Source organism: Sturnira hondurensis, unplaced genomic scaffold, assembly GCF_014824575.4.
Source record: "Sturnira hondurensis isolate 20B ecotype Veracruz unplaced genomic scaffold, ASM1482457v3 Scaffold0022215, whole genome shotgun sequence".
Classification (NCBI taxonomy): domain Eukaryota; kingdom Metazoa; phylum Chordata; class Mammalia; order Chiroptera; family Phyllostomidae; genus Sturnira; species Sturnira hondurensis.
This window is the reverse complement of record NW_028094846.1, coordinates 4,693,368-4,714,845: the sequence shown is the minus strand read 5'-3', so window position 1 is coordinate 4,714,845 and position 21,478 is coordinate 4,693,368. Positions and strand designations below refer to the sequence as shown.

Below are 21,478 nucleotides of genomic sequence, written 5' to 3'. Positions count from 1 at the left end.
AAGAAGTAAATGGCCAAAGGTGCTGTGACAAGGCCTCAGAGGACTTCCTGTCTCCATGGTGATGGTGAGTCTCCAACGCTGGACAGCTATCGAATGGCAAATTACTTCCAAATAGTTTATCATTCAAACTACACTGAATATTCCCAAATAATAAGAAAGAGCCTATAAAAATAATATGATCCATATGACTTCAGGGATCTGAACTTGAAATATAGAATTGTAAGAAAAAATTTTTAATTGTACCCATTCTGAGAGAAAGCAGCACCAGAATTTCTAAAATATACATATGAAAACAGGTTTTAATAAAATCCAACATTTTAAGTGTTATTGAGGTTAATGTTTAGTTACATTTGTGGGACCTCGATATAAAAATTTAATTTTAAGCATGAGCCTCTTTTTCCCTAGAGGGAAAAAAATAAATCACCTGAAAGATATTTCTATACAATAAAATAAAAATTACACACTTTTTAAATTTATTAACCACTGATTAATCCGATTAGGGCAGTCAGGCTATTAGGTTTCCCTGAGAACAGAGAGAGAGAGACCAGCGAGACCCCCACACTTCGCCTTGAGCGGAGGCCCGGGTCAGCAGGTGATCACCTGCTCGCAGTTCCACAGCAAACAGCACTGGGAAAATAAAAACCAGAGCAAAACGCTTTTCATGCCCATGACTTGAGCTGATTGGTTTGACTGAACCACAGATATGGGCTCGGTTTTGATTGAAAACCTATAAACCTCGTAATGTTGGCCACTCTCTACAAACTGAGTAGCAATAATGATTTTACTGCTCCTACAAGCATACCATAATTTTATTCCACTTCTATGAATTTAAACCTGCCCCCAATTCCTAATAACCCTTTAGTTGTATATAACAGGATGGTGTATTTATTTGGGGCATGAATAAAGTACTTGGCAGGGCACGACATATTTGTGATCTTTTCAAAAGGGGAAATGGAAGTATCTACAAAGGAGATCAAATATAAAGCTGCTCGAGAAATTGCACAAGGGTAAACGGGGGGAAACTTTATTGGGTGTTTTATATTTTAGGAGTGGCGCATAGGAAGTGTCAGGAGTCCTAAGTGAAGGGGACAGAATGGAGGAGGAAGCCAGACCCCATCCAGGTGGACTTGGGTCAAACGACTGGAGAGAAGAAAATCCTGTGAGCTCTCCTGCTCCAAGTGGTCGAATCCCAAATCCCTAAAGCTCAGACACGTTGGACAATTGGCAAGAGAGATGATGAGGTATGGAAGGGAACAACCCAAGGCTCGTCGGTACGCACCTCCACTCTGCACCTCACAGACCACTTCTTTTTAAGCCGAGAAATGAAAGCCCTCATGAGCGAATGCTGAGGAATAAAACCAAAAAGCTCAATCTTGGGTGAAGTAAAACTAAAAGGTAGTCAGAGGAGACGTGACCTTGCCACGTGATTCAGAAAACGCCCAAACAGGAGCTTGGGGGGGATTGCCACTGTATCAACACAACACGTGAAGACAACTATCAGATTTCCTCTCTTCCCAAGCTTATCTCTAGGAGACATACTAATGAGCAGTTGAAAAGAAAAATCAAAACAGAAAGAGGAAAAGCAGAGGACAAGGTCAATTATAAGTTAAGAATTAATGAGAATGACCATAAATGCTTTAATGATTTGTGACAATAAAAGATGCTATTGGTGGAATATTATGTGGCCGTTAAAAAGGACGTCTTGCCCTTTCCCACCACGTGGATGGGCCTTGAAGACATTATGTGAAGTGAAACAAGTCAGACAGGGAAGGACAAATACCACATGCTCTTACTTATATATGGAATCTATAAAACAAAAACAAGCAAACAAAAAAAATCTGAGCTCACAGGTAGAGAACAGATGGGCCCGGAAGGGTTGGGGTGGGCAGAATGGGCGAGGGGAGTCAAAGGTACAAGCTTCCAGTTACAAAACAAATAAACCCTGGGCATGCAATACACACTATGATGGCTCTAGTCAATACTGTATGGTGTATGTATAAAGTTGCTGAGAAAGTAGATCCTAAGATTTCTCACGAAAACAATTTTTATAACTATTTTTGTGTGGTAATGATCTTAATTAACTAGGCCTATTGTGGTGGCATCATGCGTACAAATCCTGAATCATTATGTTGACCATCTAAAACACCTAATACGGTGACATATGTCAACTGGATCTGGTTTTAACAAGGGTTTAAACACAGGTAGTAGCAACAACAAAAAGGTAGTATTTCCACCCCGTAAAAGCCAGCTCCCAGGCTTGAACTCCCGGTAACACACCCAGTAAAACGTCTGCACTGTCTTAATCAGCCTGATTGCAAACTGAGCACCGCGCCCCGTGACGTGGGGCGCCCGCCCTACAGAGAGCACGCCACACTCTGTTCGCCTCGGCCGCTGTCGCAGGGGGTGAGGTGCCCATCTCTTTGTCCAGAGTCAGAACCAGGGCGGATCTCCCCGGGGGGAAGGGAAGACCCCACCTGACCAGGATGCTGCGTAGCCACTCTCCTTCCTCCTACAAGCGCTCACGGCAAGTTACCCAAGTGGCTGCTTCTGCCAAATTGAACATTCATTCTTTCCATTGGTCATTCAACACTTGTTGCGGAACACCTGGCCATCCGAGGGGCTGGGACAGAGGGACCAGGGTAACAAGCCAAGTCCCTGCTCTCAGGGAGCTGAGGTTCCCATGCCCCTGTACGTTTCCCCTCCCCCTCCTCCTCCTCCTCCTTCACCACCGACAACTACAACGGCAACAGACACAGACTGTATAACTCATGTGCTCACGGGTGCCACAGAGAAAGACAAAGCTCAGTCAGTAGATGAAGACGGATGAGTGTGTGTGTGTGACCCGTGCAGCCATTGGGAGGCAGAGCGTTCCCCACATCAGGCAGAAAAGTGCCCAGCCCTGTTGAAGAAACGAGGAGCCCAGTGTGGACGGAGGGAAGGGAGCCTGGGAGGCGTGCAGAGCAGGACACGGGGAGACAGTGGAGGCCTAGAAGGCCAGGGCCAGGGCTTCAGAGGCATGAGTGCAGGCAGGTGCATTCTGGCCACATCTTTACTTACCTAATGGGCCACAAAATGCAGCATCCCTTCTCACAGCCCTTTGTAATAGAAAATCCTTCCCCGTATTTCTAAGAGTCAAGCGAGGCATCTTTCTTTTTTTTTTTATAATTCCCTTGCAAAGCTTTTCTTTTTTATGAGCAGGGAGAAAAAATTCATTGGTATGGTGGAGATGCAAGAACGGCGTTTCCCAAGAGGCCAGCAAACGGCACCATTGCTAAACTGTGAAAACACAAGGTGTTCCTCTCAGTGCATCCTGCAGAGAACCTCAGCCCCCTGCGACCATGCTGTGGAGCACAGGAGGGAGGAACAGCGGCTGGGGGCCGATGCCCAGGTAGAGATGTCTCCAGAGCTAAGCCAGGGGCTCCCAGGGCTCCAGTGTCCCTGCGCTGCCCTGTGCCCCCCGAGACAACCATGAGAAGCAGCCTGAAGGGAGTGCAGCCCCCACGCCGGAAGGCCAGCTCTGCGTTTGTGAATGAACACACATACATCCCACAGTTTTCACTGATGTTTGTGTGTGTGCCTTAAGAAGAAGAAATTAAACCTTGTGCCCATAAGATATGCAACATGAGGAAGCGAACATGAAAATGCTGTTGTAAGTTTGATTCGTACAGTCAGTCACCAGGCAGCTGGAGCGAACCGAACAGTGGATCGCCGGGGGCTGTCTTGGTTCACCTGTCGTTCCCAGGGAAGTACCGCTAGCTCCCCTTTCAATTCCGGAACTCTCCTGCGTTGGATGATAAGTTACAGGGTCGCCTTGTATGTGGCTCGTGTTCAAAGAAATCAAGTAATAAGGTTCTGGCATACTCAACTTTAATTAGGATTATTTTGCTTTGCAAAAGATTTTAATTGGACAGTTTTGAAGTAAAAGAACTTGAAGATAACTATAAAGCCAAAAATAAGAACATCCAAAAGAGGACTAAGGAAAAAGGATAGGTAGGTATTTGGAAAAAAAAAAAAAAACCTGTCCAAATGTTCAACTTAAAAAGAAGGATGAAAATATTCTTTAAAATCCAAGCACAGATGTCTTTAGCATCGGGTTCTCTTTTGAACATCTAAAATTAACTCCTATTTGTAGAAGGCCTCTGATGTAGGGTTGGTCATTGAAGTAGGTGCCAGAGATAAGAAGATAAAAGACACAGCTCTTTTCAAAAAGGTGCTTATAAAAGGAAAAAAAAAAAGCTCTGGCCAGGATGGCATCAGCCTGCAAAGCAAAAGGTCGCCGGTTCCATTCCCAGTCAGGGTACGTGCATGCCTGTGTTGCTGGTCCCTGGTTTGGGGAGAGGCAGAGGCAACGGATCAACTGTTTCTCTCACACACTGATGTGTCTCTCCCTCTCTTTCTCCTCTCCCTAAAATAAATAAAATCTTAAAAAAATAACCCTTATGGACACAGGAAAACAGTATGGTGATTACCAGATAGAAAGGGGGGATGAGGGAGGTAGAAGAGGGTAAAGGGAGATAAATGGTGATGGAAGGAGACTTGACTTGGAGCTGTGACCACACAGTACAATATACAGATGACGTCTTGTAGAATCTACACCTGACACCTATACAGTTTTGTTAACCCATGTCACCCCAATAAATTCAATAAAAATTTTTAAACTACAAAATTACAGGAGTTTATAATCAGCAGGAAGAGGCATCCCCCCTTACAAACAAACAGCACAGGAGTCACAATGGCGCATCCACGTGCTGGGATGGGGTAAACCCCGGGTGCCAAAGTGAGTCCTAAGAAACGAGTGAGGACAGGCAGGAGAGGACGCACAGATGCCCCGCCACAAGATTTTCCAGGAAAAGACGATGCTTGCGCTGGGTCTTGAAAATGAGAGAAGAGGGCAGACGAAGACTGGAGGGGGAAGGGGACATTCTAAACCAAGAGGACCGACCGCATGGGCAAGGCTAAGGGCCAGGAACACGTCCGGATGGTGCGAGCCACGTGGGCCGGCCGAGCAAGCAGCCAGTGACCACGGATGTGGCTGTGGAAGTATTCCGAGGCCAGAGAGTGTGACTACCCGTGACCACGACAGAATCGGACTTTCTCACCGTGTGAGGGGCCACGGAGTGGTTTTGAGGCAACATGTATATTATCCAGGAGCCCCTTCAGAGGAAGAGTTTGAGGGTGGCCACAGTGCCGGCAGAAGGATCGGGGAGGAGGCCAACGGACTCGCTTAGTTTAAAAACAACAAAAACAAAAACATTGTTTGGGGCCTCAGAAAAGAGAGTAGCTGCAGTAGACTGTAGAGAAGGAGGCTCGAGTCAAAGTGTAGGGTTGGGAATGGGGGTAGTTTAAGTGGCAGCTGGACCACAGGAGACACGAGCCGCTGGGACCAAATCAGTGATGGGAGAAGAAAACCAGGAGCCAGCCCTGCAGGACTCCAGGGGGCAGAGGCAGGTGGAGGTGAGTGCGCTCCTAAAGGAGATGGAAGAGGACCGTGGGGGGGTCAGCTTCAGGGAGGGAGTGGAATACGGTGTGCATTACTGTGTACAGGAATAAGAGTGTTTGTTAACGAGATTGGGTATCGGGCCTCTGGCTGACCACCCTGTAATTATTTCAGCAGAGGGGCGGGAGGCTGGATGTCAAATTTCAGACAGCTGAAGAATTAACTGGACATGAAAGAGTAAAGAGAGCAAGTATAAACTACTTCTTCTCCCAAAAAGGCGACCCATAAAGGAAAGGAACAGGGCAGGGGCAAATTTTTGTTACATGTTATTGCTTTTAAGTTAGAAGACACATATGTGTATTTATTATACACTCATTTTTTTAATGTGATGGAGAAGGTGATGACTGAGGAAAGAGAAGAATCAGAAAGTAAGTTCCTAGGAGGTGGGAGCCCAGACTGGAGCCCAGCCCCGGTCAGGGTACCACGGCCACGGAGACAGAGAAGCGCGGGCGAGGCTGGCAACACCAGCAACTGTGAGGCCAGGAAACTGAAGTTCAAGTTCAGGTCCCTATTTCCTCCATGAAATCATTACTGAAAATGAGGGCAAAAGCCATGAACAAAGTGGCTGTACGAGAGTGCTTGAGGTTCAGCGTGGCTCTTGTGGAGGTCACGGGAAGCCACTAGTGACATGCTGGGGACAATGGCTCTAGGGCGCCATAAATATGCCATCTATCAGGAAATCAGTTCCTGCTCAGTGCTCCTCCCAGAGGTTCCCCGTGAGTGAACACACCACCTTCGGGGGCAAAGTGGGGGGGCGGAGCCGGGCGAAGGGAGGCACACGAAGGGTGGGGCAGGAAAGAAGGGTAAACCAAACGGGGGCTAGCCGGAAGTTCAATGATTCCAGCTTACCTTTCTGGTACACTTCTTGACAGTGTTGATTAACTCTTGCATCACCAGATCCACGCTCTTCAAGGAAGGCCCTTTCAGCTTCACAATTTGCTTTTTGACTATTGCTTCAAAGGCCATGTCTGGGGTAAACAGCCCTGTCCTGCACGTAAGAAGGAGAGCCCACGTTAAATTCGTGAAATGAGTACCACCAAGTACTGGTCCAGAGGTGTTTTGATCGACAGGCCACTTGGAAGAAAGCTTGTAAGACCCTAGTTTAAAAGTTACGACGTGACTTATGCTTACCACAGTAGCATTTGCAATGATACCTTTCATACGCATATTCCATAATCGATTCTGTTCTATAGATGATGAGCATTACCTAAAATTAGTTCCCAAAATGTTTACCTGGCACACTGCCCAGCCTGACTGACTGTAATTTGCCTCCTTTCTCAGCCGCAGTGAGAGAGGAGAAAATGGGAACAGGAATGGGGTCTTCCACGGACACTTCTATTTCTGACGTGTTCCAGAAGCATCCCTCCCTTGTCCTGTGTGGGGCAGAAACGGTCTTCACGTTTGAATGCTGCCACAGTTAAGGCGACTGGGCGGCAGTCTCATGGTGAGCTCAGTGGGCCCCCCTCCGAGGTCCCAGGGAGCTAGAGGACAAAGCGGTTAAATGACACTAACCTGGGGCCCAGGACGGTGAAACCGTGAGTTTTACAAAAATAACAAACAATAGCCAAAACTGCAAGTGCCTTTTCTGTTCGGCTGGAACGAGTTCCAGTTGGTATGGAAACAATGCTCGTCTTGTGCTGCGCGGGCGCTCGGGAAAGCAGGCGTGTGTGTGTGTGTGTGTGTTCGTGTGCTTCATGAAATGTGAAAGACGGTTACTCACATTTAAACAAAGGGTCCATGGAGACAAGCTAGTAAGAGGGACCCCGGACCCCGGGCAGTCTGGGCGTCACACTTGGCTCCCCATTCCCAGACCGTCCTTCCTATCTCTTCTCACCTCTCCTTACTTCACTTCCTTCAGCACTCGGTTCTGCAGGGTCTCTCTGGGGGAATTTAACACTTCCTTTCCTCAAGCAGCTCTCCTCCATGTCCCTCCTAAGCATGTGCTGAGCACACTCTGTTCTGCTCTAACTGCAGTGATCATACGAGACTGCGGCTGTAATTTCTCACCTTGGATACAGAGTAAAACCCACACGGTTCAGTCTAACGTTAGACATTTCCCCCTCCAACCCTACCCTCCTTTATCTCCTTCCTTCCTCTCACGCACCCTGGGTTTCAGCCACATCGGACCACCTGCCTTTCCACAAACACACTCACACCAGTATTTCATCTCTCTGCCTTCGTCTGTGGCGTTTACTTTGGCCTCCCCCGAGTTTCAGCCCATCCACATCCCACCTGTGCTTCAAGCCCAGATCAAAACGCCACATCCTACAGTGCCTACCCACCCCCCCACCCCCAGCAGCCGACAAGGCCTCCCTCCTCCGAAGCCCCACACCCTGTTTCACGGCAGTGGTCAGGGCCCGAGTTTCAGTCCCGTTACTACCGTGGTAGGACACGTGACTATCACACTCATCTGTGTCTGCCCACCAGGATGCCTCCCTCCCGGGCTCATTGCCCGTTCTCAGGGTTTGCAGAACAGAGGGCCCATCGGACCCTCAGTGGGCAAGGAGGGTTTCTATTATGCAAACATGCAACAGTACTAACTGGGAACAACGCTTTTCACACATGACCTCTGGGGCCTAAACAAGCCATGAATATGTCTGTCTCAAGTGCCTTATCATCACCTTACGGGCAAATCAACTGCAGGACAGTAACAACCGATCCTCCCTCCCCCCCCATCCCCCCACCCCCCCACCCCCGGCTAGTGAGCACACAGACTGAAGATCTACACTGAAATGCTGAGCTCCGGCAGCTGGTGGTCACCAAACATGGACTCACGGGGAGCTCTGAAAGCCAAGGAAAAGCGCTGTCTTTGGCTAAGTACAAATGCCCTCTGACCCCAAACTGTGATCCAACAGGCACGTTCAAACCCTAGCCCTGCCCAGCTAAAGAGCAAGATGCAGCTCTACCGCAGATACAGTCTGGATTCGAGGGAGGGGGCGAGAGCTAACAGGGAGCTTTAACACTCCTGCTGGCAGAACTAACACGAGGCCCGCGGCTGGCTAGAGGCACTGGGCGTGCCTGTGGATGTTTCCACCTTTCCCCTGGTGAGCTCAGGCGTACCTAGAGAGCGTCTCCATTTTAAAATGGCAGCCAATTCAAATGTCCGACTCCTTCGGAAAATCACCCACCACATTCACAGTCACGGCCAAGTGCCCCGGAGAGTCTCCGCCCGGCCCTGTGTATGCAGGGTGCACACCCCCACAGCACACTCTGCTGAAGTGGAGACACCGCTGCCGACAGACAGGGGGCGCCTTCTTCCCATGGGAAAATCCGTGAAGCCAGCAACTTAAGTCAGTCTTGTCACCCTGACTTAGGACACCTCAACTACCACATGCCCCATCACACTTTGTTTAGGCTTCTGTAATGAACTCAGGAAATGCGTGTTTTCAATTCTTTTCCTATCGCAGTTATTTAAAGAAAGTAAACGCATATAATACCACTTTATACAAGGGTAAGTTCAGGCACAAGGGCCACTCCCAGACCCACGCCCTCTGCTCTCCTGTCTACATTCCTACCTGCAGTCAGTGTGCGTGACCCCTGCTCCATGACCACGGGCTACAGCCGCCACCTCTGCCTGTGCTCACACCACTCCTTTCGTGAGTCCTGTCTTTCACCCTCCAGCCCCGACATGCTCCATCCTCTCCCGTCTCATTGCATTGCCCTCTACCCCATACACACACACACTCAACACATAGAGACACACACAGACATATGAACACACACAGCACACCGCTGCCAGCTGAAATCATTCTTGTCCTCTAAACAGACAAGGTTCAACTCCAAAGTTACCACCTTCATGAATCGTTCCCAACCCTGCTCCACGATGCCAGCCGTGGTCACTCTGTTCCCTCCCAGTGTGAATCATGACAACGGATGGCCTGCCAGGCCCCCCTCCCCGAGACGGAAGGCTCTGGAGGACAGGGGTCCTGGCCGTGCGAGCCCAGTGTTGTGAGTGCAGAAGGATTTCTGCTTTTCTAATTGAGAAAGACCGAGTGTGACGAGACAGGCAATTACCGCTGAACCCAAACTAGGACTTCCTACTCCTTCCCCCCACCTCTGGACCCCACTGGGCTCAGACGATGTAAAGGCTCCTTCACTGGCCATTTATAAACATGCATCTTCCTGTAGCAGCCGGAACCGAAGACAAGGAACATGTGAGTCACTTGCCTGATACCGTGTATATTTTTGATTGCATAGCTTATTTCTCGTCGCAATTCTTTCTCATTGAACTCCATCTGCAGATACAAAACGAGCCACAATTAACGATACTTGATTCCACTGAGTAAAATACTATGAAATATTAAAGAATGAGAATAACATGGCTTTGTTAGTAATAAATGGATGCTCACGTCTCCCCTAACTTAAACCCAGATGGTCAAAACATCTGTTTATGGAAAGTTCAAGGCAACAGAGAACTTTAGGGATTTCTGGGAGTTTTATTTCAGTGCAGCAGATTTTAACTCTATTCTAGGTAGGAATGCTATGCATAAAGGATGCCTCCTGGTCATAAATCTGACCATTCGTTTGAAAGCTGTAATTCTTCATTCTTTTGCTAAACACAGGAACTGTATTCACCGATGAATGCATAAATAAGAGTGTCACCTGACAAGCAACAGCAGCCCAGCTGTGCCGACGTGAACAATGACTGTCTTTTCTCCCTGGCCTTTTAACCACCTGGGTTCCAGGCCTCTTTCTGGGAGGAAATGAACAATATTTTACCAATCCCACACGGGATAGAGGGCTGGGTAAAAATTTCCCAGAAGTCACTAGGTACCTGAAATGTACTTGGAAGTAGGAACCAAGTGTCATGGAGCCTAGACCTAGAAGGGTATCAAGAGAACATTGGGTTCAGCCCCCGACTCCCGAGGCTCGGCCCCTCCAGCCCTGCTGGCCGTCCACATGACCATGAACGGCTTTGTTCCCTGCCCACCCCCGGGCTCCAAGGTCAGTCTTTCCCCGTCCTCCCTTTCTGTCTGGAGTAATCCCGCCCTCCCTCACCTCCTCCTGCCTAAGGAGCAGCTCATCCTTCCAGGCTCAGCTCGGACGCCAGGCTCCCAGACACTCTGGGCCAGGATTCACATCTGGGGGTGGTGTTTCCATAGCACCCTGGGCTACAGTTTATCACTGCGCTTAGCACATTTTAATGAAACTCTCTGTTTACCCATCTGCCTCCCACACCGAGACAGAAGCAGCCCCGTCCCTGAACCACTCGGCTGCCTACTGAGCGCCTCGCACGGAACAGGCTCCATGCTCACACACGAGCGTGGCTCGGGGCCCCTCACCTCATGGACACGGACATTTGCTCAGCTGTGCAAGCCAAGACCTCGGGAGTCATCTTGAAAGTTCTTTTTCGCATTCCCCAGATTTAGTCCAAACCCTGCGGTCCCTACTTCCAAAATCACAAATCCACCCTAGTGGGGCACTTCCTTCCTCTTATCAGCCCGGCGCAGCCCCTGCCCGTCACCTGTGTACAGGTGCTGCTTGTCTCGCGCGACCCTTCCCCCCAGATGCCCACAGCTGGTCTTCCCATGCCATTCTGGTCCTGTTTCCGACATCCCCGACTCAGAGACACTGTGCCTGAACGTCCCACCAAAAGTGACTCCCCCAACCCTCCCCCACTCCCCGCTATGTTACATAATAACACTGGAGCTCTCCTTACTTGGTTGATTTGTTGATTTTAGGTCTTTCCCCACCAGACAGCGTCTCTGTCCTGATCACTGGCACTTAGAACGTTGGCACAGAGAAGTGCTCAAGAAATATTTTTAAATTAACTGGACAATAAGTAAACATCATAGGGATGCAATTAGTATTTGCTGAGATAACTTGACATGCCTTCAGATCTCATGAAATAAAATCGGGACCACGGGTAAAAAATATTTCTCTCCCGAACGCCATCACCTGAGTGTGAAGGCTTTCTCATTCAAAGAACTGTCTTGGTCCCAGACCCGTTCTGCCATGTTCCATGAACAGGGATGTGGAACACAATGTGGAAACGAAATGAAATGGGGCAGGAAACAGTAACGTCGGTACCAACCTTGACTATTTCAAAGGGAAAGCGTTCGTGGAAGATACGATTGATTTTCGCACCCCCTGAGAGCTCCAGGGTATCTACCTGGTCCCCTGAGCCTTCGATTCTCTTCTCAAAGTCCACGGCAAATTGCTGAACCATCCTGTCATTGTGAGAGAGAAATAAATTCAAGTTAAAGGGGCAGAGCTTTGCGTTTCTCCTTCTAGTTCCCTGCGGTCATCCCGGGAACCCTCCCTGGCTGTCTCTGGGCTGCCTGCTGGTAGAGTTAGCATCGCACTGTGCTCAGCGCTCCAGATTAACTATCTGAAATGCATGTTATTAGGATTTACTTTAGAAGTTTAGTTAAAATATATGCATTCTAAACGTCTGGACCATTCCATGCGCTCTGTCCATAGAGTGGCAGCCCGTGGCTCCTACGACACCCACTCCCCTGGCTTTCCCCATGGTTCCAGCTGGCCCCCTTGGGGAACACCTCTCCTCCCCGCCCCCCGCATCACAGGCCTCACTCTGCCAGAACAACACATGTGTGTGATCGCCCGCCCCCCCCCCCCCCGCCCGACCAGCTCTAGCCTTGCTTCTCATTGACTCCCCACCCCTTGGTAATAAAATGAAAATTCCTTCACCCATCACCCAAGACTCTCTGTGGTCTGGCCCTGGCCACCCACCTCTTACTACTTCCCCAGCCAGCTTCCATGCCTGCGCCAGAGAAGCGGTTCCCCGTGTATACCATACCTCTGTGCTTTTTACTTCCGCTCAGGTACCACTCCCTAGGCCCCTAGCTACTTTAGCAGGCTACCTTTCATCTGACTTTCAAGACTCCATTCAAGGATTCGTTTTCCAGAGAAACCCCCATGATCTGTGACCCTATCAGCCACCTGTCCCCATTGTCACCAGAAGGGCCCTCCTCTGCTCCCTCTGCATGTCGTCGCCAGCACAGCCCCTGGAAGACACACGGCCATGGTCACCCACCGATCTCTCTCCTAAGAGCAGGGGCCATGAGTTCTGTTTTTCTCCTGCTACTCGGCATGTGAGAAGCACTCAGTCCACTGAAGGAAGGAACTGCCTTCAGGCGGTTGGTGAAAAGCAACAAAGAAATCTACCACGGGGAGAAGAAAACCACGTGCCTCTGTGATGACTTGGTACAGAAACTCCAATTGTGACATAATAGAAGTAACTGCAAATTCAAAATCTAACAGGAAAAAATTCAAACCATCTAAAACTCACAACATCTTTTACCAGCATCATAGATAAATGAAAAGTACCTGCAAATTACTAGGCCAGAAAATCTAGATTATAATTGGATGCACCTGAGGCTATATTCATGCATATGCTAATGTGAAGCTGATTTTTGAACACCTAGAAGGGTGTGTACGCGCCATACATGCTGAAACACCAGCCCCTCTTTCCCCACCCTGACACAGGGGCCACCTGGCCTACTGGGACCCGTGGCACCGAAGTGCACGTCCTCCTTCTCCCACCTGACAAACTCCTAACTTCGGGATTTCATTCAAGCTCACTTTTCTCTGTGAACACACACCCCTCCTCCAGGGAACTGCTCTGCTTCCTCAGCTGGGCCCCCTTTGCATTTTATACTTAGCAGAGACATTGCATTTGTCAGATTAGTCTCTCAGATGTCCCTTCTCTCTGCTCCACCACGGCCTCTTCTTGAAGCCAAAAACGTCTTACTCATTTCTGAATCACAGCAGGTAGTGCAGACCCGGACCCTGAGCAGAATACACAGAGAGGAGAGGAAAGCGGGCAGGAAGGGGAAAAAAGAGGAAGAGAGGAAGGAGCTGAATCTCTCATCTACGAGGGAACATCTAACTGGAAAGTTCTGTGCTCTGAGCCCAGTGGAGCCACAGAGGCAAGGCCAGTCTCCGCAAGGACATTCCTTTGATTGGATGTTGAGACAGTGATGGCCTGGGAACAGAAATAGCCTTCCTTTCCCTGTGACTTGAAGAGTTTTTATGGGTGTTCACCAAAGCCAAGACAAAAAAAAAAAAAAAAACTAGGAAGGAGTTGAATCCAAAAACACCTTTTTTCCTCTCTATGGTCTCATAATTTTTTAAAATGTGATAGCATGATGTATTTAAAATGCTACCTAAATAATTGGAGCATTTAGAAATCTCCCCAGAAAAGAAGACACTGTATCATGACCTTTAATACCAAATGAAGGGTGCGCTGACTGTGAGAATGCGGAGGGGGAAGGGGCCAGGAGAGGCGGCAGGATCATCTTTGGAGACGGACACCAGATGTCCTGGGATATAAGCTGGACGGGGGGTGTCCTCTGGTGCGGAGGGACCTGAGGCAAGGTACAGTAGAGCGACTGAAGGACAGGTGAGGCTGGAAGGGGCCGGAAGAGCGAGAAAGGGTGACAGACGAGGAGCTGGGCCCCCTCTGACGACGCTGCTGCCTGACCCCAAGGCCACACGAGGATGAACGTAGCGGCCCAAGGATGAGATGGGAGACCAGGCAGGAGCGAAAACACACTGGGCCGTCTTCACGGTTGTGGTTTTGAAGGGATAAATTAAAACCATCAGGGACAAGGATAAAGACACTTCGATGCGTCGTACATTTCCGTGGAACCCTTGGTCCTCATTCCCCTGACGAAGTGCGCCCGGGTCACAGGAAATGAGTGAAAGGCAAAGGTAAGTACAAGGGGCACCGAGAGGGCAGCTGTACAAGACAGGTTGTGACGCTTCCAACAGGAGCTCTGCCCGCTTCTAAGTCTAAGGGCCAAAAAAGCCTGCTGGGTTATCATACTGGTTTTGCCATCTACTGAATCCAATTATAAAAACACAATGAAAGTGGGCCTGGGACAGGCAGTTGGTTAACTTTGTGTAACAGCGGAGCGGGATTTACAATTATCCTGCAAGAAAACGTAGAGACGCAAGCTCACTGGGTAACACACACAAAGCCTCACAGAGCTGACTCGCTGCTTCGCTAAGCCTAGAACACAACGAGGGGGAGGGGGCGCTCACTGGAGCAGGGCTTTGGTCTTCCTGGTGGGGTCCTCCGGCTTGAAGTTCTTGAAGGCTTCGACCTCGTGTTCTATGGAGAGCAGCTGGGCCTGCAGTTTGTTCCTGAAGTTTGGCAGGGTGTCCCGAATGTGGTTGGTAAGTTGCTACATAAAACAAAACAAAAGCACACACCCATACAACAGACAGAGGATTAGCTCGTGAGACGAAACTCGGCCTCCACTGTTTTCCTGATCGCTCGGGACCTGAGACATGATTCACGCAGCTGAGACCGAGTGTGGAGGCGGGGAGTGAGGGGCAGTTCCGACTCTCTCCTCCACTGCCCCAGAAGAGACTCGACGTGCCTCAACTACAGGTGCTGCCTGGGGCCATCTGGTCTACCCTGTTGAAAAGCAGCTAATGTTACTAATGAGGATGCCTAGAAACACCTAGCATCGATTGATGACCAGATCACCTACCTCGTAGAAAAAAGGTTTAAGTTAGAACGTGGTGGAAATGAAGGAAGTGGGAGTCACAGGGGTTTCCAGACATGCTCAGGACCATGGGCTCACTGCCCTGGTGGAGCTCGGAGGTACCTGTCAGCTAGAACCTCGTCTCCACTCCACAGCCCTGCAGGCGCTTCCTCTTGCCTCCGCCCCTAGGCCCCAGTCTGACTGTGCTGGGTCACTGGCTTATGCCTTCGACAAGCTGCATATAAAAATGTGTATTAGCCCTGGCCTGTGTGGCTCAAAACCAAAGGGTCTCAGGTTCAATCCCCAGTGAGGGTACATCCCTGGGTTGTGGGCCAGGTCCCCAGTATGGGGCATGTAAGCGGCAACCACACTTTGATGTTTCTCTCCCTCTCTTTCTCCCTTCCTTCCTCTCTCTCTAAAAATAAATCTTTTTTAAAAATGGGTATTAAAGTGTATACCCCTGTTCACCGCTCCTACATCAGTATGTCTCTCTGCTTTGAGCACTGTCCTTTCAATAATATTAAAGTGGAAGATTCCATTCAAGAGAATTGCAGCAATGTGGATCTAAACATTCATATTCCTTTTTTAAATTCCTATAATTTCAGCTGTGTGAGTTACATCAGAAAAACAATGAATACAAAAATAAGAGATGAATTCCAGCAGTCACTTGCACATTTCATAATAGCACCTGCTGCTTGGAAGCGCATTTTTACCTGGTTGAGGACCTTCTGCAGGTGTGGGGTCCCCATCCGGTCGGCAAGGTGCCTGTAAGCCGGGTGCGAGAGAAAGAACTTCCTCTCCGCCAGCATGGCGGACTTGATGTCCTTCTTCCCGTCGATGTCCTTCTGGCTTCTGTTCACCACCCCCACGTAGCCTGAAACAGAACACGCACCTAGGGCATTGGGGCACGCTTTGCTGCTTATTTTGGGGTGATCTCAAGGCTCTCAAAGAGTCTGAATAAGAGGCAAAATTCTTTTAAGGTCTGAGGAATGGGTCCCTCCACAAAACTCAATCAGGACAGAACAAAGGCTGGCTGATTTGGCCAATGACAGTTTTGTAGCATTGACACAATGATGCCTTTTGCTGATAAAGCTCTGTGCATTTTAACAGAGTATGTTTCTTCTGTCATATAGTGGGCAGCTAAGTCAGACTTAGGTCAGTGTACGTTTACGCAGTCTGTGAGTATTTATATTCTTCCTTCATACCCCTCCCTTTTCCAGTTTGCTTACTCCTGTTAAGGCACAGTTTCCCCTTGGACCATTTTTGATACATCCCTGGGAACATCGCCATCCCATAAAAAGCATAACTCATCATAGCCCCATTCCTCACACCTGCGGCGACGTTACAACCAAGCCCCGCCCCCACCCAGGTCTGCGGGCTGTGGGTCTGCCCGTCAGCAAAGGAAGCCCTGAGGCAGACATGGCACTTACCCCTGCGCAGAGGCAGCAGCCTGTTCTCCAGGATGTCCCTGGCATCCGTCCCTTCGTCCATGAGATCCAGTTTGGTGATGACTCCAATCGTTCTTAGACCTGCAACACCAACAAACCCAGCATCACGCAATGTGCAGAAGGTATACAAATTGTGGAGACAAGTATGTCTCAGTGCTGAATACAAAGCACTCATATGTCTGGTCCTTTTCCTGTTCCTCTCGGTCTCACTCTGTTTGGTAATACACTGCTACCCCAGCCTCGGGAATTTCAATGGCCTGAGGCAGAGAGTTGGAAAACCACCCACCCATCAGGTAACTTTCTATTCCACGGGGAAAACATAAACACCTGTCTCACCAAAAATACTTTTCAATTCATGAGTTTATTTTTGGAACGCGCATACACATTTAAATTCTCCTTCCAGCTCCTGCTTACAACATGATGCTTACATTTTTTCTGTATTACATTACTTAAAAACATAAACAAATGGCTACACCTGGACCAGTTATGCGAGTGTGTTATAAACCAAGGCTGAGTATCGATCTGGGTCTAAGACCAGAAATCAGAAAATAAAAAGGAGGAGGTTGGGTGTGAGATGGCACCATGAGCAGAAATCATGCAAGTCTCACAGTGTGTCCTGCTCCTGCGGAAGGGACACATAACTTAACGAAAACAAGACTGGCCCTGGCTGGTGTGGCTCAGTGGATTGAACATGGACTGTGAACCCAAGGGCCACTGGTTCGATTCCCAGTCAGGGCACATGCCTGGGTTGTGGGCCAGGTCCCCAGTGCGGGTCACGTGAGAGACAACCACACGTCAATGTTTCTCTCCCTCTCTTTCTCCCTCCCTTCCCCTCTCTCTAAAAGGAAAGAAAGAAAGAAAATAGAGAAAATACTAAAAGAAAATAAGACTTTCCTCATCTGTAAAATAAAGGGTCGGTCTGCAGGTTCCCTTCAGTAATAAAACAGTGTATGAACCTAGACGTGTTATGGATCCTATCAGACACATTCTACTTGTCCCTTGCTTCCATCAGTACTTACCTACTGAGTCACATCATTTAAAGTGCATTTCTCTGGACTTCCAGTTAAACAGTTAATTGAACACAAGCAGGTACAACTATTCTAAATAAAAATGTCTAACATTTATGAAGCCAGCTGTGGTTTTAAATGCTTTACACGTCTTCAATCACTTAGTGCTAGTCCAACTACTATTTTCTAAGAGGAGGAAACTAAGGCACAGAGGGATTAAATAACCTTCCCCTGGTCTTACAGGAGGTAGGCTCAGAGTCCATGCTGCTGCTCACACTAAAAGGACTCAAATTTTTTTTTTAAAGGCTTAAACCAAGAAGGTTTAAGAAAATGAGGGAGAACTTCAGGAAAAATATAAAGCTGGAAACCTGGCAAAATGGCAGACCAAAGAAGGAGGACAACTTCATCCAAGAAAGCCAATAGAGACCACGTAACTGATGTCGGAGCATCTTGGGAAGGGTCGAGACCTGAGGACCAACAGCCCTGAGGAAGGCAGGTGTGGCAGTGAGGCTGACATGGGAGTGCTGGGTGGAAGTGCTGATTTCCACGCAGGGGAGGACTCAGTAAGGAGCTGCCCTGGGCCATCCTGGCAGGCGCGCACAGGCGTGCTCTCAGGAGAGTCCAAACCGGAGAAAACTCAGGACTCGTGGCACCTGGCCCAGGTTGGGGGTGGGTCAGATATTAAAGGAGAGGGATCAGCAAAATTCTACATACTGAGTGCCAGGACCCCCCTCCCCTATCTGACATCAAACTAGAGCTGGCTGGCTGACTGCAACCTCCAAGCAAGAGCCTGGAACAGTGGTCTGGGAGAAAGGAACCACACTGCAAGAGAAAAGCACACAGCAGCCCAGTGAATCTTCCTGCTGAGAAGCTGATCGTTCACTCCCTGGAAGACACCCACACAGACCTTCCGGTCACCTGATCATTCGCCACTTCTGAATATGAATGGACAGCCCAGGAGATCCTCCAGCGAGAGACCCAAACCAATGAACAGTATCACACGGGACTCGGAGAAAACAAAGACAAGGCAAACACACGGGGGAAAAAAACCTTATCGTCAGTCGTAATTAATATCCTCAGAGAGAAAGGAGCGGTCACTGCATTCACGGAACGAAAACAATGTCATGTAAAAAAACAAACAACAAAGAATTCTCAATAACCAAAAACATGACAGTGGGAATGAAAATGTTAGTGGATGGAATACAAAGTTAAAAAACCTTTCTAGCAAACAAAAGAAAAAGAAGTAAATAATAGGAATGGAAAAACTTTTCTAAAACTAGAGAAATGCAGAAGACTCAATATCTGAGTAACTGACAGTCCATAAGAGACTGACGATCAAACAGACCCAGTGGGGGGTGGGGGCATGCTATTCAAGAAACTGCGCTGAAGCGCAAGATCCATTTACAGACTGAATGAGCCCATCGATCGTACCCAACCCATTAAAAAAACATTGACACACAGACAATTATGGCATATCTGCATATGATTTCAAAACACTGGAACAAATCAAATATCCTAAAAAGCTTCCAAAGAAGGAGAGAGAGAGAGAGAGAGAGAGAGAGAGAGAAGGAAGGAAGGAAGGAAGGAAGGAAAGAAAATTCTTTAAAAAAAAAGACTTGGGAATCTTTACAGCATCAGTTTTCCCAGCAGTGAACTGGAAACAAAAATTCAACAAAGCAATGTTCTTAAAATTCTGAGGGAATGGATTGAGCGCGGGCCTGCGAACCACACGATCGCGGTTCGATTCCCAGTCAGGGCACATGCCTGGGTTGCAGGCCAGTTCCCAACAGGGGACTCTTGAGAGGCAACCATACATTGATGTTTCTCTCCTCTCCTTCCCTTCCTCTCTAAAGATATATAAATAAAATCTTTAAAAAAAAATTCTGAGGGAAAAATAATTTCTAACCTAGAATTCTAAACTATCAGTAATTATGACAGTACAAAAATAAAGATATTCTCGGACCTGCAAAATCTCAAAATATTTTTCCTCCTTTCCTCCTTTTTGGGGAGGAAACTACGAAAGGAGGTATCCCACCGAACCCGGGAGCAGACCTCCGAGGAGACAGCAGACCGAGGAAGCAGGGAGTCCGACACAACCAAGAAAAGAAGGGAATTTTTCAGGGCGGTGGGGACCCAGCGTGAGGCTGGGAGGACCGTCAGCATCTACGGGAAAGAGAGGACCCAGATTCCCGAAGAGATCTCTTCCTCATCAAGGAAAAGAAAATAAAGGCAATTGAATATGCCTACTATTTGTGAAGGTATTAAGAGATTTCGATTTTTGAAGGTGAAATTGGGAGGTATTAGAGATACACATACAGAAGACTATGCAAACAGGTTCAACTATCAATCTCCGAGAAGACAGCAGTGTGGAAATGTAATCATAATTTACCACACGGCTCAGCTGTGAATAACATTTTCAGAATCATAAATATTCATTTAGCAAAATACGATGGTATAAATGTTAGAGCCAAGTGTGAAGGGTACACAGACGTGTGTGTGTGTGTAAACAGACAGATGTGGGTATGGGAAAGAAATAATAGAACAGCTAAATCTTCTCTACAGTAGGAAGTCAAAAAATATCTAAAATTTAAAAATCAAGAAAGAGTAGTATAAAAAGATTATATAAAAATACGGAGGCAGCCCTGGCTGGGATGGACTGAGCGCCAGCCTGCAAAGTGAAAGGTTGCTGGTTTGATTCCCAGTCAGGGCACATGCCTGGGTTGCAGGCCAGGTCTCCAGTTAGGAGAGAGAGAGAGAGAGACAACAGGTTTTCTTGCACACAGATGCTTCTCTCCCTCTCTTTCTGCCTCCCTACCCCTCTCTCTAAAACAAGTAAATAAATGAAATCTTTTTTAAAAAATATGGAAGCCAATACAAAAAAAGCTAACAGGGCTGGAAGTGGTAGCCTGTGAAAATAAGTACTCAAGAGTTGGGAGGAATGGGTAAGGGACTGATTTTCTAAAGCTATGTACATTTATAACATTAATAAAATGAAAGTGCTGTTAAAATGTTGAATTTTAACAGCAATTTTGTCACTGCTCCCTTATGAGGAAGAAGGCAGAAGAGGCCATGCCTAGTGGGGCGCCAGTGGTGGCAAAGGAGAACCTCGTCTTTTTCACATTTAGTTACACAAATAGGCCCGTTAAAATAACCAGCGGAGTCTGGCTACCAGACTCGGGGCCTACCCTGGCAGATCTCAGAGCCACGGCCAGAAGGGTTTCAAAGGCAGCGTGTTTTATGAGCACTTTTGCCTGGAAATCTGAAGTCTCAATGAAAATAAATTAATCGAGACCAATTATCGAGCCCCGAGCCCCTCCCCTGGGACCAGCCGAGACTCTCTGGGGTGGGTACGGTTCTTTCCTCCACCACACGAGCAGGCAAGTGAGACTTGGGGGGGAACGTACGCCGTGGGAAGGCTCCCAGCCCGCGGGGCGTGAAGTCCAAGCAACCCAATCCCACTTTTAATCGCTGTACTTCTCTGCCTTCCAATTCTTAAGCTAGACTGGCTGTGTTATTCGGCAAGCTCCTTACATCATCTGAATCTGTTTATCTATAGAAGTAAAACTTCCACTAGATGTCTCTTTCTAGTCCAGAATTCTGGGATGGAGGAAAACGTCCACATTCCGTTTAGAAAGGGTTATATAAAGTAGTAAGTACACGAAAGAGGAATTTAATAAAATTCTTGCCCTCCAACTGAAAGAAACATACAAAGAATTTAGAGCTAATAAATAATGTGTGATAATGTTTCAGTTATATTTCTCTTCGGGAAGGAAGAGCCCCATGGACGAGAGCCAAGGACGTCGGACGGAGACCTTGGAAAGCCACGCAGGCACGTCCAAAATCTGAGTCCTCTGTGGCCCAGAAGCCAAGGGCACGGACCCAGGGACTGGACGGTTTGGGGTCCAGTCCACCTGGGCCTCTAATTAGCTCCAAGACACCCGCTTCCTCTCCAGGTGCAACCACGTCACCAGGGTAACCGTCCATCAGTTTACATTCCCTGCCTGGAAGGAGCGACAGCAACCCATTTCACTCCAAAGGGCTTCCTGTTTGAAGGCTAAGCTGTATGTT

At 48.2% G+C, this 21,478-nt stretch overlaps 1 protein-coding gene across 12 annotated transcripts in view; it reads right to left on the bottom strand.

The window, feature by feature from the left end:
- Window positions 1-21,478, bottom strand: part of DNM3 (dynamin 3) — a 383,116-nt gene that overhangs the window by 255,331 nt on the left and 106,307 nt on the right. For all 12 annotated transcript variants that reach the window (XM_037035176.1, XM_037035187.1, XM_037035185.1 and 9 more), the window contains exons 5-10: window positions 16,386-16,484; window positions 15,669-15,829; window positions 14,507-14,649; window positions 11,532-11,667; window positions 9,665-9,732; window positions 6,347-6,485 (exon numbers count right to left, since the gene is read on the bottom strand). In XM_037035176.1, coding sequence (XP_036891071.1) covers window positions 6,347-6,485; window positions 9,665-9,732; window positions 11,532-11,667; window positions 14,507-14,649; window positions 15,669-15,829; window positions 16,386-16,484 — 746 coding nt within the window. The remainder of the gene's footprint in view (window positions 1-6,346; window positions 6,486-9,664; window positions 9,733-11,531; window positions 11,668-14,506; window positions 14,650-15,668; window positions 15,830-16,385; window positions 16,485-21,478) is intronic.